The sequence below is a fragment of the Henckelia pumila genome, unplaced genomic scaffold (genome assembly GCF_033568475.1).
Source record: "Henckelia pumila isolate YLH828 unplaced genomic scaffold, ASM3356847v2 CTG_466, whole genome shotgun sequence".
NCBI lineage: Eukaryota > Viridiplantae > Streptophyta > Magnoliopsida > Lamiales > Gesneriaceae > Henckelia > Henckelia pumila.
In genome coordinates, this window is record NW_027331833.1 from 1,226,572 (window position 1) to 1,245,607 (window position 19,036).

A 19,036-nucleotide genomic window follows, 5' to 3' on the forward strand; every position below is an offset into this window, starting at 1 on the left:
ACCACACACCAATACCACAATGTAAAACATGTATGGAAGGATTGATGTACCAAATTTAAAAAATTCTCATACCAAAATTAGACGTTATTATACTTGATTTTCAAGCAAAGGTACTAAGTATCAATACAAATGGTACTATGTTTTTTACCACACACCAACATCACAATGTAAAACATATATGAAAAATGTATCAAATTTAACACATTCTCATACCACAATTATATGGTATTATACTTTATTTGCAAACTAAAATACTACGTATATATATAAATGATACTGCGTTGCTGACCACTTCATTTTCAAGCTACAGTATTTTGATTTATACTACAAAATTAGACATTTGATATGTAAACATGTGTTAATCACCAATGATGATAAAAAAAAATTAGGACATTGGATGCATAGATAGAGTTTATTTAACCATATATGTTACAAATATATACAATGGATACATATACATGTGTTTATTAATCACAATAGATGCTACTAAATTAGACATTAGAATGCATAAACATGTTATAATCATGATTATACTAAAAATTTAGACATTTTATGAGTGAAAATATTTTAATCACCATTGATGTTACAAAATTAGGACATTGGATGCATAGATAAAGTTGTTTAATCATAGAAGTTACAAACATAAACAATGGACATATACATGTGTTTTGATAATCACCATATGTGCTACCAAAATTAGACATTATGATTCATAAACATGTGTCAATCAACATTGAATCATGCACTTGATGCATAAACATGTGTTAATTACTATTCATTGATCTCCCTTCTTGTAATGTATATACTCAGTACGAATGAAGATGTATCAAATTTAACAAATTCTCATACCACAGTTACATGTTATTATACTTAATTTTCAAACACAAGTACTACGTATTGTTACAAATGGTACTGCTTTTCTGAACCACGCATCAACACCACAATGTAAAAAATTTATGGAAGATGTACCAAATTTAACAAAACCTCATACCACAAATAGAGATTATTATACTTCAATTTTAAACAAACGTACTACGTATCGATACAAATGATACTGTATTTTTGACCACGCACCAACACCACAATTATACGTTATTATACTTTATTTGCTAGCTAAAGTACTACGTACCACTTTATTTTCAAGCTAAAGTATTTTGATTTATACTGAAAAATTAGGCATTTGATGTGTAAACATGTGTTAATCACCATTGAAATAAAATCCGCATGAATATGTGGTACTATTTTATGTCTTATTATGTAGTACTTATGTATTTATTTGTGGTACACTCTAGCTAAATTTTGGAATCAATAATAAGCAATGTGTGATATTTTGAACACATGTATGAGTTAGTTATCTTTGTTCTTGTGTGGTATTAGTAGTACAAAACGTTTTACAAATTAGTACTTATGTCTTGCTATGTGGTACACAATAACTTAATTGTGGTATCAATAATACCCGATGTGAGGCACCATGAACATTTGTATGATTTAGTGGTTTTTGTTCTTGTAAGGTATTAGCAGTACAAAAGATCTTATTATGTAGTACTTATGTCTTTATTTGTGGTATATACTAGCTTAATTGTGGTATCAATAATACCTAATATGTGGTACCATAAACACATGTATTGGTTAGTGGTCTTTGTTCTTGGATGATATTAGCAGTACAAATGGTCTTACCACGTAGTACTTATGTATTGATTTGTGGTATATAATAATAGCATAATTGTGATATCAATAATTGATTAGTTCTATTAACTACTATGCCTTTTGTTATTAGTTTTGTTTAGCTTATTCATGGCTTGAGTTTTGTTGTGTTTTCGTTACCATGACATTGTAATAGAACTTAAGTAGTTTTTTTTAGCTTAATTAGTATTACTTTTGCTTCACCCAATACTCATATCATCAAAACAATGCTATACTACATGTGGCTAAACCAAACAATACGAAGCTATGATGAATAATACTAGTACTACAGTTACATGCACCCGGTACTAATATCATGATTAAAATAATGCTACTTCTAAAATAATATTAGTACTAAATGTGGTTTAACCAAAAAATTAAACACCAAAACAATCAAGATAGAGCCAAATAACACCATCACCAAGAAATTATATCAGTATATTTTGTGCAAATGATTACATAGAACGTATCAACACTTTTATCTATAAACACAAATTTACAAAATAACAACAAATAATTAACAACTGAAATGAACATAGCACTATTTGACGTTGCACTCTTAATGGTTGGTTATTTCTCTCGACGAGTTTTGATTCAAGTTTCTTCATCACGGTTTTTAAATAGATAAAAGAACATCGTGGTTTCGCATCCTTGCTCCTCTACTTGTAAGGCTCGTCCGCATCCATATGCTTTTTTTGTCTAACCATTTTTGTATTCAAAATACACAAAACAATATCACCATAACCAATATAAATAAAACAAATAAGTTTTAAAGTTCATTCAACACATACCATTAAACTGAATAACATAACAAACTGAATATCAAATACAAAACATAAGGCACAAAAAAAAAAATTAAGTTGATTCTATATCCTATTTTGACATATAAATTAGACTCCAATTGTTGAAATTATTTCTATTATATAGAAACACCTAACATAAATAATAAATATTAAAAAAATTTAGGATAATAAGAGAGTACTAACCTTGAATCCTACCACAAACACCAATATTTTAAATTTATTCATCCCCCATGCAGAAGTAAATAAAACTAATATTTTTCTCAAACTATTTTTGAAAAAAAATGAAAAAACGATCAAATTTAAGAATAAAATCTCGACCAGCGTTTATCTTAAAAAATAAATACTAAAACTAATAGAGCCAAACCAAATATCACGAAAAACCAATTACCAAATAAAATCAAAAGAAACAACAAAAAACTTATAAAGATAAAAAAAATTATAAAAAATGTATGAAGTTGCACACAGTTTAAACTAAGTGCAATGGAAGCACATCATGCAGTAAATTAGCAAATAAAACATTGAACAAAAATTAGTCGCAACAACCAATCAAACTATGAATCAAATTGAACACATCCTTTAAAAAATTGAACAATGACTATCAATTAGTTGAAGAAAATATAAAAAAAATTAGGTGCAACAAATAAAAGAGATGCGAAACGAAGACAAATATTTTTTGGGGAGTATGATTTCTTTGATAGAGCAAACAATAACAGTTAAATAGAGGAGAAAACAAGGGTAAAAGAACATAGGTGAATGTGTAGTAGAGGCAAGGCAAGATTTTCTGTTTTCTTTGATTTTTCAAATGGGCTTTCATCATCAGAGAAGAGGAGTATAGAAAAAGATGAGGAAGGAAGATATATACATAATTCAATGTTCTATAGATCATAAAATAGTTCTGAAATAATAATTAGATGAAAAATTTGTGTAGTTGTTGTTCAAATAAGTTTCGAAAAAGAAAAAGAAGGGATCATATCAAGGTGATTTCGGGATTTTCCTGTAAGCTCCTTGCTTGTGTCAAAGGAGATGAATTTTTCCTACTTACTTGACTAACTAATAAAGCTCGAAACAAGTCAAATTTTGCTAAGACTAGAACTTCGCACACTAAGATTCACAAAAAAATTACGAACGCCGATATTCCACACATGCTCACTCATACGTTCAGCAACACAAATCGATTACTCATCATAAGCAATCACTCAAAGTCCAAACAATAAAATTCAACCCAATTAGAGCCCGTCATCTATCTTCCATTACACAAGGATTAGAAAAATCTAACATAATCCATGATCAATCCCAACAAACAACCACACATCCTAATTATGAACTTTAATCTTGATAAAATCGGTAAAAAAAATTCATTTTCAGCAAATAAAAAAATTGATCAAATCGTAATAAAAATAAACAAAAATTTGATTTCCCATAAAAAAAAGTACCCACATCCAAGAACTGCAAAAAAAGTCATCCAAGCAAATATGAAGGAAGAGAATGAAAGGTTTTAGAGAAATCGAATATAAAATCAAAGGAAATTACTGTTTCTCCAAAGTCGTTGATTTTGTGGCTTGCTCCAGTTCTTCGTCCCTCATCGCTTTCTTTTCGAAAATTCATCCATGGGTTTTCTTGGCCGGTGGATCTAAGTGATTACAGATTTACATCGCTCATGAGAAGGAAGGATGGTTTCGAAACCGCTTGGTCTCGCTTTCGAAGAAGAATTGGAGAGGAATTCAATGGAAAAAAAAAATATAAATTAAAGGAAAAATGAATAAAGAGTGAAGTAGGGAGTTGAAAAAAATATTTTTAGTGGATCAGGGAGTGCAGGATAAATTTTTATGACCTAGGGACTGATCACGAAGTTAATATTTCAATTGGGGATTTATGGACAATTAACCGTTAAACTTTACTCTTTACCTCCTTTGCGTCTCCAATTTAAGCACTTCTTAATTTGGAATAAACGTCTAATTCTTGTATTAGAATAATAAATTTATGGTGCATGTATGAGAATCTATGTGCCGCATGCGGCATGCCATAGTGAGAGACTGACATATTTTTGAGAAAAAATAACCTTCACCTGAATTTCAAAAATTTTTCCACAATATTTTTCAATGACATTGGGGTATACTATCACTTTCATTAATTACAATATACATGCCAAAGAATCCATGAATCTTGTTGGGTCGTACATGTGCTTTAAACAGAACTTTGCGATCAACCTAATCCTCGATTTTCTTAGGGATTTTTTTTCTGAAGTTTCAACATAAATTATAAAAAAATATTTAGCATAACTTATAATATATATGTACGAAAACATAAGTAAAATAAAAATACAAACAATTTCAATAACCTCTTCATGAACACTCAAATTCAGTGATGTCTTCCCTATAAGTCCTACACACTCTCGATCTCAAAGTAAGAAAACAACATTGCGAGTATTGTCAACAACTCGAATATGAATCTTAAACATATTTAATAAAAAATTTAATAATAAACTTTAGCAAATATGTTAGGTCAAAAAACAAAAATTAATTGTAGATTATTCGTTAAACCTCAAATTTCCAGTCACATCGAAACAATCACACCTTTCGCACTAAAGTTTATCACCTACTGGAGTCACCTTCTTTGGACATTTTTTACATGACAAATATGACAATTCACGAGAAGACTCAACACCTACAATTTTTGCGCAAACCCAAAACTTCCGACCTATAAGAATTAAATATGCCCTCCCATTAGATTTTAAAACTATCATTAGAAAAAAAAATTTGCAATGAGTTTATTCATGTTTTTTCTTACCTGTTTATCTTCTGAGATTTGTTCTATAGTTCAAATATTGTTTTTCGAAAAGTCCTCTAAAATTATGTTAGTTGACGCCAAAATAGTGCTGATTGTGTATGGTGTATTGTTGTCCAATATCAACCTACATGTATATTCCAATTAGTATAAAATAAATTATTTTAAATTATATTTAAAAAAATGAGAAATACCTTTTTATAAATTCAATAACTTCATCTAAATCCCCGTTCACGTTCGTAATATGGAACACATTTGATACACAAATTTCACCCTATATTGTTTTGCTCGACATATTTGCAGAATAACAAATCACAGCTTCTTCACCAACATTTTCTAAATAGGTTGTCATTTTATCTACAAAATCTCCCCATAAAGTCCACGGTAACATGTTATTCCAAAAAAAAATTGAAATATGTGATAATTAGTAAATAATGTATAAATAAAAAAGTTATATTATTAACAATTACTCGATGTCTTCCAAAACAAAGTCAATAAACCTTCGTGGGCGTCCTTCGGTTTATATTTTCCAATGACTTCTTCAATAAAAATCAACGTGTAAGAAAACTATTTATATTCTAAATGCACATAAAAACCAAATCATAAACTAATTAACCTGCCAAAAAGGTCGGTGTCATCCACTATATGTTTCCTGTAATGTATAGTGCAGGAAAATGCTTGAATTCAAACATGAAATTTTGAATTGTATCTTCAAAAACTTCACAGAAGTGTTTGTATTTTAAATAATTTTGTATTTATTTTTCATGGTCTTGTACGTCACGTCATTCTGCACAATCACCATATTTTTTATGGCAAAAATATGCACTTCCTTGAGATTGGTGTCGACCTCTGCAACACCTCTTTTTTTATATACTACCATGTGTGCGAGAACCCTGTAAAATAGAAGAAAGTTCTCATTACCTAATACATAATAAATAATAATTTAAATTGATGGGGAATAAGAGAATAAACATCCTTACTTCTCGATCATGAAAAACACATTCTAAACTAAATGCCTTCGTTTGAAATATAGGTTGTTCGTAGCATCAAACCAATCTGAGTTTAAGGAATCAATGTGTATTCAAAGGATCCAACTCACGGATAGTGCTGAACAGTGGAGGCATTTTCAAATTTGTGATGTGATTTGAGATTCGGGATATGTAATTGGACTGAATGTGGAGTACTGACTTTGTGTATTATTGGATTATTTATAGCTAGTTCTCGGTTATGTTATTAAATTTGAGTCTGTTGGGCTGACTTATTTGAATTATGTCGTTAAATTTGAGTCTATTGGGTTGCCTTATTTCAAAAGAGCTGTATTTATTTATGGGAAAAAACCCATTTTGGTCCTGTAACTTAGCCTGTTTTCTTTTTTAGTCTTTTAATTAGTCAAAGTTCTATATTAGTCTTTTAACTTTTTTTTTTCTATTTTAATCCTTTAACTAGTCAAAGTTTTGTATTAGTCTTTTAACTTTATTTTTTTTTCTCTTTTAGTCCTTTAACTAGTTAAAATTCTGTACTATTCCTCTAACTTTTAAATTTTGTCTATATTGGTTTATTTTTATTGGAATATCTATTTTTTGTCGAAAATTGATGAGTAGAAAATAAAATTCGATGATTTTTAATTTAAAAGATAATCATACTACTTGAAAATGTCACCTAATTTTATAAATTTTGATATGTTGATAGAAAAATATATGTTCATAATTTTTTTAAATAACAAACAAAATCAAAAGTAAATAATCGTGGTGTTTAATTAGAAATTTTTTAATTATATCAACTTTTGGAATGGTTTTTGTTTTTTTGTTTGAGAAAATAGTTTTTTTCACAATGCAAAAATAAAAATAAGAATTAATATTTAGCTCTATTGATTTATTTTTGAATTATCTTTTGAATTAAAAAAATAAATGTAAAAAAATATATGATTACGAACATTATATCTATTTTTTCTCATGAAATATGAAAAATTAATTTTTAAACTTAAATGTAAATCTCTAATGATTAAATCTTCATTGCAATTTCGGTGAGATTTGATATTTTTTTATGTGTAAATGTGGTCGTTTTTGTAAAGTTTTTTTTTTTAATTTGGGCTGGTGTTATTGATTGAGATAAAAAGATACAAAAAACATATTTATTAAATCGATTTTTGGTTTATTATTATTATTATTATTATTATTATTATTATTATTATTATTATTATTATTATTATTATTATTATTATTATTATTATTATTATTATTATTATTATTATTATTATTATTATTATTATTATTATATAGTTCAGTTTAATAATGTAAAATTTAAGTGGAATTTTTCAAGTGGGAACGTATCCTTTTAAATTAAAAAATCTAAAAAAAATTAAACATTTCAATAAAATCGAACCAAAATATCCAAAATTTAAAAATTAGAGGACTAATACAAAACTTTGACTAGTTAAAGGACTAAAAAAGAAAAAAAAATAAAGTTAGAGGTCTAATACAGAACTTTGACTAATTAAAGGATTAAAATGGAAAAAAAGATAAAGTTAAAAGACTAATATAGAACTTTGACTAATTAAAGGACTAAAAAAGAAAACAGGCTAAGTTACGGGACCGAAATGGCTTTTTTCCCTTTATTTAATGCTCTATTCATTTAATAGAAAGCATCCCAAAAGACTATGTTGGTATGCATCTAATTAGATGTGTTTTTTTATCTCTAAGCATCAAATTATCAATTCTTGAAGAGTTAAATTTTGTGAGATTTGTCTTCAAATTGTCAGCTCATTCAAATTAGACTTTTAAAGACTTTTATGGACTTTTTCAAAGTCATGAACTTTTGTGGAGTTCATGGATTTTTAATGACTTTTATAGACTCTTGTTGATTTTTTTAAAGAATTTTGTCATAGACTTTTGTGGAGTTCATGGACTTTTAATAACTTTTATAGACTGCTGTTGACTTTTTTCTGTACAGTTTTGTAAACTTTATTCGTAAATTTTTCTTGATTTTTTGAGCCTAACATTGTCATATAAAATTTTTATCGTAAATTTTTATGTTTATAAATTCTTTTTATTGTTTTTTCAAAAAAATTTAATCAACCACTTATTTAAATTCATGATTTTTTTGTCATGTCAATTCCAAATATATAGTCAATAAGTAATATTTTTTCACGCATATATAATAACACTTTTTTTTTTATCAATAATCAATACTAGATAAATAATGACTCAAAAAAATACAAGATAAATAATTGTATAAAATTGTAGATAAATGATCAATCAGAATACGAAAAAATTATGATATTTAAATTGTAGTTGTCTTTTATGAAAAAAAAACTTTAATCATTAGTGACTACTTGATCAACCTCGATCCACATTTGATTGGCTATAGCATCCCTCCATGCATTAGCATTTGCTCGTTGTTGTTCTTGAGTATCAAGTAACTGATCAAAGTTGTCTTCATGAATTTGTTCTGATGAAGATGATGGAGCTTCATTATCTGCTTTAATCGGAAACTCATCAGAACTACACTCCTTGTGAAGAAAATTGTGTAACCCGACACAAGCCAAAACAAGATCTGTCTGAGTCTTGTATTTAATAAATGGAAGAGCTGTCTTGAATATTTTGAAACACGATTTGAATATGCCAAATATTCTCTCAATAACGTTTCTCAAGTGGCGAATATTGAACAACTCTTTTGCATCTTCAGGGTGACTACCTTGTCCTGTGAATTCTTGAAGATGATAACTGCACCTCGAAAAGGAGCTAAAAATTGACGTCGATTTGGATATCCGCCATCCACTAAAAAAATTTACCTATCAAATCATATTTGTATATCAATGAATAACATATATAAACTTTTGAAAAGTACAAAAACATAAATAATTTAGTAATATATATTACAAAAAAAAAAAAAATACCTTGTGACACTTTAAGTCTATTATTTCTTGATAAAGCATCTGCCAACACATGTGAATCATGTGCAGATCCCCCACCCACTGAGTACATATGTGAATTCTAAATCGAAGTTACATACTGTTAAAACATTTTGAGAAATTATTCCATGATGATTGCGGTAACTGATAGCATCACGCCAATACACTGTCGCGGGGATATGAGTACCATCAATAGCTCCAATGCAATCCTGCAATAAAATAATAATATCAAATATATTAATATTTGTAACATCAACAACAAAAAAAATAATAAAACAACAATAATTGAAAAATATTGTTACTTTGAAGTAAAGGTAAAATCTTGTGCTCTCTCTTATTCGTTCTGGCACTGTAGATACAGGCTTTACCATCATATCAACGGCAATGATCTTTAATGCTTTCAACACCTTGTGGAAATTTTCGCTAGTTTTGTATTGTGATCGACCAAATATTTTACGAATCATGCAATATCGAGTATTTTGACGAACAATAAGTAAAAACATTGCAAGCATTTCTTCAACACAGATATATCATGTGTCTTGTAAGTGTGTTTTCTCCCTAAGAATGTTGCACAACTTTAAAAAAACATCAGGGTACATCCTATATATTTCTCTAAAATTTGTTGGATCTTCTTTTAATACTCTATGAATATAATCGTATCTACTTGCAGTTATTGGTCTTCTAGTTAATGGTTGTTGGATACGTTCGCGACACATGGTAGTCCTATAATCATTTAACACAGAAAATATTTCGAAAATGTGCATCAACAAACACTCAATGTATTCATGTAGTTCTTCTTCTGATTTGTCTTCTTCCATCTCTTCATTTGTGTCATTGTGTAATGAGATGTGACATTTAAATAAACTTCTTGGCATAAAACAAATGATTAAATAAAAAAAATCTCCATGAATTCATGGAAAAAAATCCATATGCATATCAAATAAAATTTGTTCGATAAACAATCCAAATTATATAAACAAGTCAAAATTTCAAAATCATGATCTACTAGATCAATAACAAAGAAAACAATCCAAAACATTTTGAGAAAAATTCAAACATTTTTAAGCTTTCATTTTCTCCATGTGAGAAAGAGGTCTCACACTAACAATTCTCAAAAACAAGTTTTGTGGATCGCCATCAACATATATTAACTTTAGAGATGTCAGAAATTACCCGATAAAAATCATCTGATACTCAATAGGCCGTCACCCGATGAAAGGAGTTGAACTACTTGATATATTTTTTGAAGGATTTCGTGGGGCTTCCATGTAGGCCTATCTTAAATCTAATGACCTTTGTTGAGGGAGTCAATAAATAATTAGATAAAAAACCAAGCCGGATTTTAATTTCTTGAATTGGACTAATTTATTGAATTGAGTCATACAAGACATCATATTAATTTAATTATTTAACAGATCCCATCACCCCAGCAAGGGATTGGATCCAAAAATGTCACATAATAAGTATATTTACAGTTTAATTATGCTGAGTTGGTGGAGTAGAATATAAACTCTTGCCAGTTGATCAGAAATCAAATTCCTCATATCAATACTTTTTTGAGGGAACACATGTTGCACAGTCGCACAAAGCTTGTTAAGTGCGATTTACCTTACTATCATATTTTGCATGTTATTATGTTAGCTAGGTGATTTACTCGATGTACATCGAAGATAATGGTTGCAGATTCTCACATCATAAAAAAGTATATTTACTCGTGTATTGCCAACTTGTTATAAAGTTTTGAATGTGATTGATTACAGCTTGTTTTACGTAAATTTTATTTACGTTTATGTTCATCTAGGTAGTCGTATTTAGGTTTACGTAAGTCTCATGTGATATAATCTCGGTTCATATCTATAATAAAAATTAATATGTTTGACGAAAAAAATAATATTTATTTAATGGTTCAGATAGAATAAAAAATATACGTCTCACAAAATTATCCCGTGAATCTGTTTCATATGAATATTTGTGTTCATATTATACATATTAATCATGTTCGATATAATCGATATGCTAGTTAGGGACGACCCTAAGGTAGGACGGGCCGGGCGACGACCTAGGGCTCCACCTTGAGACGGGCCCCTGATTATTTTTAAAAATTAGTATTTAAATTAATATCCAAATAAATTTATTTAATAAATAGTGTTATAATAACAAAATACAGAAATTATGAATATGTTTTTATGAGAAAATCTTGCTCCAAATGAGTTAAATGGTTCACTAACTCTGTTCAACTTCTATATTTTTTTTCATGCAGCCCTCCAACCAATTTAATACATGCATGGAAATTTTTCGCAGAACTTCGTTGCATCATAGGTAGACATACTCTCAAGTTTTTCTTACTTATTTTTCAATTAAACCATGTTGATTACTTAGATTGCACCTTATGAAAATTGAGTAATTTTATAAAAGGTTGAATTTTTCTTTTTATTTTTTCATTTACGAATGGATAGCATCATTATTGTATTAATTTATATTACATTAATTTATTATCTCTCACCTATATATATGTACATTTTTTTGTTCGTATTTGACTTTATTATTTAGTGCTATTTTATATTTTGATGAATTTAGTTAAATAGTTCAATTCTTGCACAAATTTTCATCATAAAATGTCAAAAAATGACGATTTTGTTTTTTAAAAAATGTCATAAGAGTGAATTTTAAATAATATTGGTTGTTGAATATTTTATTTTGAGAAACTATGGGTAAAATTATTTCTAATGTGAATGTTCTTTAATATATTATATGTATATATAAATATACACAGCTTATTAATGAAAGGGATCATATTTTTAACTTCGTCTCGGACCACATTTTTCTCAGGACCGTCCCTGATGATAGTTATATGTACCGAAAATGTCAATACGATATCAGTATAAAATTTTCTTAATTATACCATAATTTTAGGTATACGATTCGGTATGCCACCCCTAGCAAGTAGCAATAATTGTCCTTTCCAGCCCACAGGGGCATAGGCGAGTTGGTAAGGCCTGAGATGACGTGGGAAGAAATTCCCCAACGTTGCGGGTTCAATCCTCGTGTGGAGCATATTCCCTGCTGAAATATTGTGGGGGGTATGCTCTGGGACCGGATTGGGTCATGTGCTCCCTCCATCAGGTCCTTGCCGCTCGTGTACATCCCTCGATTTACCCTCCGCATGAGTCAATGGGCCTCTAACTCATGTGGAATAGGGTCTTCTTCGGGGTCAACCCTTCTTTAAATAATTGTCCTTTCCAAAAGTGGATGATGTTAATTGAGTTATTGTACAATATAAATAATTTGAGTCAAACTCACACCATTACCATTAGCTATAATTTTTAATAAAGTAACTAACACTAGTTATGAAATATATATATATATATATATATATATTTAATGAGTGCACCTTGCAAACCATCCTTTTCATTTGTTTGTATAATCTATACATTATAAGTTTTTGCATAAGTTCCACGAAATTTATTAGAATTATATTTTTTATTACTATTTTATAATTTCGTATTAATTTAGCACGTACTACTACAATTAAATACCCTTCGCATTGGTATATGTATTGTGTGTTGTTAAAACATGAATATTTATCATTATTGTTATCGTTGTTGTCATATTTTTATTTCTAATCCTTCTTTAATTTAAAATTAAAATGAGACACAAAAAATGAAGAAAATCATGGACACATAAAGTTTTAATTCGATTAATAAGTAGTGCACTTCTTTAATATATGCGATAATTTTGCAAGTATATTGTGTAATAGTTGCAACAAGTATCATGCAACGTAGTAGGATTTTAAATTATGTATTGGATAAATAAATTTTTTTTTTTATCGGTGTATTGGATAAATAATTAAACATAGCTTTTCTGCACGTTCAAACTTTAAGTTATTATTAATTGGTTAGCTGCATTTTGAACAACTCGAACATGTTTACGGTTTTTATCTAACCGAATTCTAGTTTACATTGTTTTCTTCGATAGCATGCGAACTTTATCATATTATTAATTATTAACTTAATATAATTATATATTAAATATATTTATTTCAAAACTTTCTATTAATATTTATTTTTTTAGCAATATATAGTTCGGATAACTTGAGAATATGTACTTATAATGTTTCGAGTTGAGTTCCAACTCGAGCAATTTTTTTTAAAAAAAACCTTTCGATATTTAAATCAAAATCGAGTTCATCAAATATATCTAAAGCGAACGGAATTCAAAACTCAAAATTCTCTCACAATTCAATTCAATTCAATTCATTCACACCTTGACCAGAATTCCTTTGGGGGAAGTTTACATTAGAGCATGTACAAGGATGTGAGGAAGTTGGTGTGGTCATGTTAGTAACTTGATCGCATGATGATGTCAGCGTTGATGACTTCATTGCATGTTTGTACAGTGGTGTGGTGATGTTGTAGTGGTGATGTTGAAATATTATTTTTTAATTTATTAAACAATAATTTTTAAACATAATAAAAATATAATTAACAAATTAAAAATATACATAATTAAATTTAATAATTACATAATAAAAATGCACATAAATATAACAAATTAAAAAACATTGTATAAAAATACCGATAAAAAAAATTTAAAATTACAAAATATTCCAAACTAAAAAGCACACAAGAAAAAATGTACATCAATTAAAATTAAGCACAAAATATTCCAAACTAAAAAGCACATAAGAAAAAAAGGTACATCAATTAAAATTAACACAAGTAAATAAAAGTGGACAAGTTCCACTATGCATCCCCATGTAAATTCCAAATATGTTCGATCAGGTCTTTTTGAAGATTGTGGTGCAATTCTCGGTTTTGAATACTGACACAACGTTCTAAAAAGGCGTTGAACTCTACAGTAGGATCTCTTGAAAGGACAACTTTTGGTGGCACATGTTCATCATCTCTAGTTGAAAAATCGTGATCTTCGAGTATATCCTCTCTTTCGTCCTCCACAATCATGTTATGTAGAATGATACATATTTTCATTATATAATCTAGATCAATTGGATCCCACAAGCGAGATGAACCTCTCACTATATACCAGCGTGCTTGGAGTACACCAAATGCTCGCTCAACATCTTTTCTCACCCCCTCTTGATATTGTATAAAAAAATCCTATGTTTTTGCGAGAGGGGTCGAGAGATAGTTTTGACAAAGGCAGCCCAAGATGGATAAATACCGTCGGCGAGATAGTATCCCATGTTGTATTCATTCTCGTTCACCTCAAACTGAACTGGAGGGGCTTCTCCCTTTGCAAGATTTAAGAACAAGTTGGACCTCTCGAGTACGTTGATGTCGTTGTTGCATCCTGATACGCCGAAATATGCATGAAAAATCCATAATCTTTTGATGCAACCTCTTGTAGTATGATTGAAAGTTCTTTTTGATGTCCACTTTGATATTGCCCTGCCCAAGCTGCCGGACAATTTTTCCAAGCCCAATGCATGCAATCAATGCTTCCAAGCATCCCGGGAAATCCTCTTCTAGCATTTTCAGCATTTAGCCGAGCAACGTCCTCAGATGTTGGTTGCCTCAAATATTGTTCAGAAAATATCTCATGCATCCCCCTGCAAAATGTTTTCAAACACTCCAGTGCTGTCGATGCACCTATCCTCAAATATTCATCAACAGCATCGCCTGCAACATCATATGTAAGCATCCGAACAGCAGCCGTAACCTTTTGTAGTGATGACAACCCGAGTTTACCGGTTGCGTCCCTCCGTTGGACAAAGTAAGGTACATTGGTCTGTAGAGCTTCCATAATTCTCAAAAACAAAGGTCTTCTCATACGGAATCGCCTTCGAAAATCATGCTCGTTGTAGACGGGACTGTCGGCGAAGTAATCTTTAAATAATCTTCGAGCCCCGGCAACACGTTCTCGATTTTTTTATTTCCGTTTGTAGCCACGTACGCGACTTGACTCCCCCGATTGAAGCGTACAAACGTTCATTATTAATTTCTGGGTTATTGAACGTGGTGGGGAGATAAAGTCGTCCATCATCGGATCATGTGACATAATTTCATCGTCCGATGATGAAGAACTCATGTATGCCATGAAAAATATTGAAGATTTAGTGTGTGAATATGTTTAAACAAAGTGGAGAATGTGTAAATGAAATGAAAATGAGTATATTTATAGAAAATTTCATGAATTTTGAAAATTATGGCCGTTTGTACTTTTTCAGAATATTTTTAAAAAAAAAATCGAAATTTTTTAAATTTTTTTTTTGAATTATTAATAATTTTTATGAAAAAAATCAGACTGAAATTGATTTGGCCGTTGATCTTCAACGACCAAATCATCCCAGCCCTTCTTTTTTTTTTTGTTCCGTTTTTCTTTTCTTTTTTTTTTTAAATAAAAGGGCCAAATTTTTCTTGCCCTTTATTTATCAACGGCCAGATAATCTGGCCGTTGATTTATTTAATTTTTTTTTTATTAATTGGTGGGCCCCGCATTAAAAAAAGTTAAAAAAATAAAAGAAAACCAATAATGATGTAAAAAAAAAATTAAAAAAAATTAAAAATGGATGGGTTTGACCGCGGCACGGGACCCACCACTTGATCGCACGCGGATAACATCCGCGTGCGATTTCCTCGCCGGGGGCGATCAAGTTGGACATGCTCTTACTCTGGAAACATGCTCACATGTATTTTTGGGATATTTTATCAAAAAAGGCCCGCGACCTTAATTATGGGCATTAATTACTGATTCACATTTCCCGTGTATCGAAGATCGCGACTAATTAATCCCTCGATCCACTGTTATACCTCTTAATCCAGTCATTACCCTCCTAACCATCTCCCCGCGTTTAAACACCACCGCCCAACCAGAATAGAGGGTGTCCAGCACGTGCCCCATTACGAGTGGTGAACAGAAACCTCATCGCAATTAAAGGCGAGCTAAAATCTAGACCGTCGGCTACATTAAATCTAAGTAAATGTTGACCGGACTCAGTGACGTACGGTTGAGATCTTATTTGGTGGGCTAAAATGCAACACTAGATTTTTAGCCCCAACGCGTCTTTCCAGGCTGGCTTTCACAATCCTCATCCTCCATCGAGTTCTTGGTCCTACCACCCATTCAATATTCAGATGCCAAAATATTATTCCTTTGTTCAGTAAAAAACACAATAATAATACATATTATTTTTGTTTATTTTTTTGACTGTTTGTTCTATAATACATATCATATGCTGAATTATATATATAATTATTATTTTATATATAATAATAAAACAATAATGGACATAGACATGTCGGAATCAAGTCTTGCATGTGTATATAATATTAGGTTTAATAAGGCAAGTGGGCAATCCCTCTTTTTCGCTAGTTTAGTTAAAATATCTATTTCAATTAAATTTTAAATCAAATAATAATATATTATAAGAAACTGAACTAAACTAAATAAACAAAAAAGAGTTGGCCAAACCAAAAAGTTTAGTTTTATTCATTCCAATACTTTTTACTCGTCCCCTCCATATCACACCTCCTCAAAATCCCACCAAATCGCCATGCCAACCGATCTCCGTCACCTAGCCACCGCGGTCGCCGCCGTCCTCCTCCCTCTCCTTCTCCTCCCTCCGCTCTCTGCCGCCGCCGCATCCGGTCATCAACAATTCCGTGAAGCTCCCGCATTCCGCAACGGAGTCTCATGCCCGCCGCCGAATGACAACTCCTCCACAATACATATAGCCATGACTTTAGACTACGCCACCCCTTACCTCCGTGGCTCCATCGCCGCCGTGCTCTCCGTCCTCCAGCACTCCTCGTGCCCGGAGAACACCGTCTTCCACTTCCTGGCGACGCCCGACCACCGCTACAACCTCCTCAGGACCATCATCTCCACCTTCCCATACCTCCGCTTCCGCCTCTACTCCTTCAATCCCACCACCGTCAACCACCTCATCTCCTCCTCCATCCGCCGCGCCCTGGACGAGCCCCTAAACTACGCCCGAATCTACCTCGCCGACCTCCTCCCCTCCTCCGTCACCCGCATTATCTACCTCGACTCCGACCTCATAGTAATCGACGACATTGCCAAGCTCTGGCAAATCAACCTCAACTCCCACGTCCTCGGAGCCCCCGAATACTGCCACGCGAACTTCAGCCACTACTTCACCTCCAAATTCTGGTCCAACCCATCATTCTCCGCCACTTTCAGAAGAAGATCCCCTTGCTACTTCAACACCGGAGTAATGGTGATCGATCTAACCAGATGGAGAAACCACGGCTTCACCAAGAAACTAGAGTATTGGATGAAAATACAGAAAAGATACAGAATCTACGAATTGGGGTCCCTGCCGCCATTTCTACTGGTTTTCGCCGGTAATGTTGAAGGAGTGGAGCACCGGTGGAACCAACACGGGCTGGGCGGTGATAATCTTGAAGGTTTATGCAGAGATCTGCATCCGGGTCCAGTGAGCCTGCTGCACTGGAGTGGAAAGGGGAAGCCATGGTTGAGGCTGGATGCAAAGAGACCCTGTACATTAGACAATCTTTGGGCACCCTACGATTTGTTTAAACATCAATATTTATTTTCTGATATCTGATAATAATTGGTATTGGTATTTTTCCTTGATAAAAAAAAAAAAAAATTCATATTCTTGTTGCTAAATCGATCATGGGATGGCCCATATCCATTAATGAAATTAAAGTGTGAGTGAGACGGGGACTGGCAGGAAAAGGACAAAGAGTGGGAGGATATCATGACGTGGCATGAGGGTCGACATTGGAATTCGCGGCGGCGACGGTGGTGAGGATGGGAGGTTCAGCCGTGACGGGCGGCGGTGGATGATAAAATCTATGTATAGTACTTGTGGAAGTTGTCGGATTATAGAAGATTGGAAGATTATCACTTAGCTGTCAAAGTTATCCTGGCATTTGTGGATGATGATCTATTAACGCGTACAAATTTTATACGCGTAATCCATATGTTTCTATACTTGCATACCCATACTGCCTTGGTGATCTTTTATTTACGTTTTTAGGGGGGAAAAGTTGGAATAAAAACAAAACAAAACAAAATGCATTGTGTTTGTAATTTTTATTTATTATTATTATTATTATTTTTGTTCATAGTGATGCACTTGCGATTTGTTCATAATTATGTAGATATTAATCTTTATTCTCGTTTCAATATTGCAGATAATTATTGTTCATAGTGACACACTTGCGATTTTTTATTGGGCCACGTGAATATCCAATTAACATGATATAAAGCTGATAAAATTTATTGGGCCAAAAGAAGACAAGTTCATGAGGCCAATTCACTAGGCCTATATTTAATACTGTGACCATATATGTAGCCTGTGGGTAAAGACGGCCCGGCCTGTCCGAACTTGTGATCCAATTGGGTTGGTCTGTTTAGGTCCGCGTCCAAAGGAGCCGTTAAAACCCCAGCGTGTCTCGTCACGTCGCGGATTTCGGGCTAGACGGGCCAAAAATAATAAAAAAATAATAAAAAATGCAAAAAACAAAATTAGTATTTTTGATTAAAACAATATATTAACATTGTCACACAATAACAAATAATAAATGTCATAATCAAATAAATCATATAAAATTTTGATATTAACTATTATATTTTGTATAAAAATCACATACTCAAATAATATGAATAACATTAGATATTTTGTATAAGATATTAAAAACACATCAAATAATAGTTATAAATATTCAAAAAAACATAATTAAAAAAATAAGTGTTTTTAGGTCATAATTTTAAATAAATGAAAATTTTTAATTTTTAAAATAACTGGTCGGTCGACCAGCCCTAGCCTGCCCCGTGCTCATTTAGGCCCGCCTCCAAACGAGCTAGTAAAACCATAACCCAACCCATCAATTTCTCATGACGG

General features: G+C 31.5%; 1 protein-coding gene and 1 pseudogene across 1 annotated transcript; one reads left to right on the forward strand and one right to left on the reverse strand.

Moving 5' to 3' along the window:
- Nucleotides 1–13,922: 13,922 nt before the first annotated feature.
- LOC140872489 (uncharacterized) lies at nt 13,923–16,041 on the reverse strand (annotated as a pseudogene).
- A 503-nt stretch (nt 16,042–16,544) lies between these two features.
- On the forward strand, nt 16,545–18,257 carry LOC140872430 (probable galacturonosyltransferase-like 3). Its single transcript, XM_073275247.1, has one exon. The coding sequence runs from the start codon at nt 16,694–16,696 to the stop codon at nt 17,729–17,731; it is 1,038 nt and encodes a 345-aa protein (XP_073131348.1). The 5' UTR covers nt 16,545–16,693; the 3' UTR covers nt 17,732–18,257.
- The last annotated feature ends 779 nt before the right edge of the window (nt 18,258–19,036 follow it).

Coding starts and splice junctions, on each gene's coding strand:
- LOC140872430 (XM_073275247.1), top strand. CDS start 16,694: ATGCCAACCGATCTCCGTCACCTAGCCACCGCGGTCGCCGCCGTCCTC.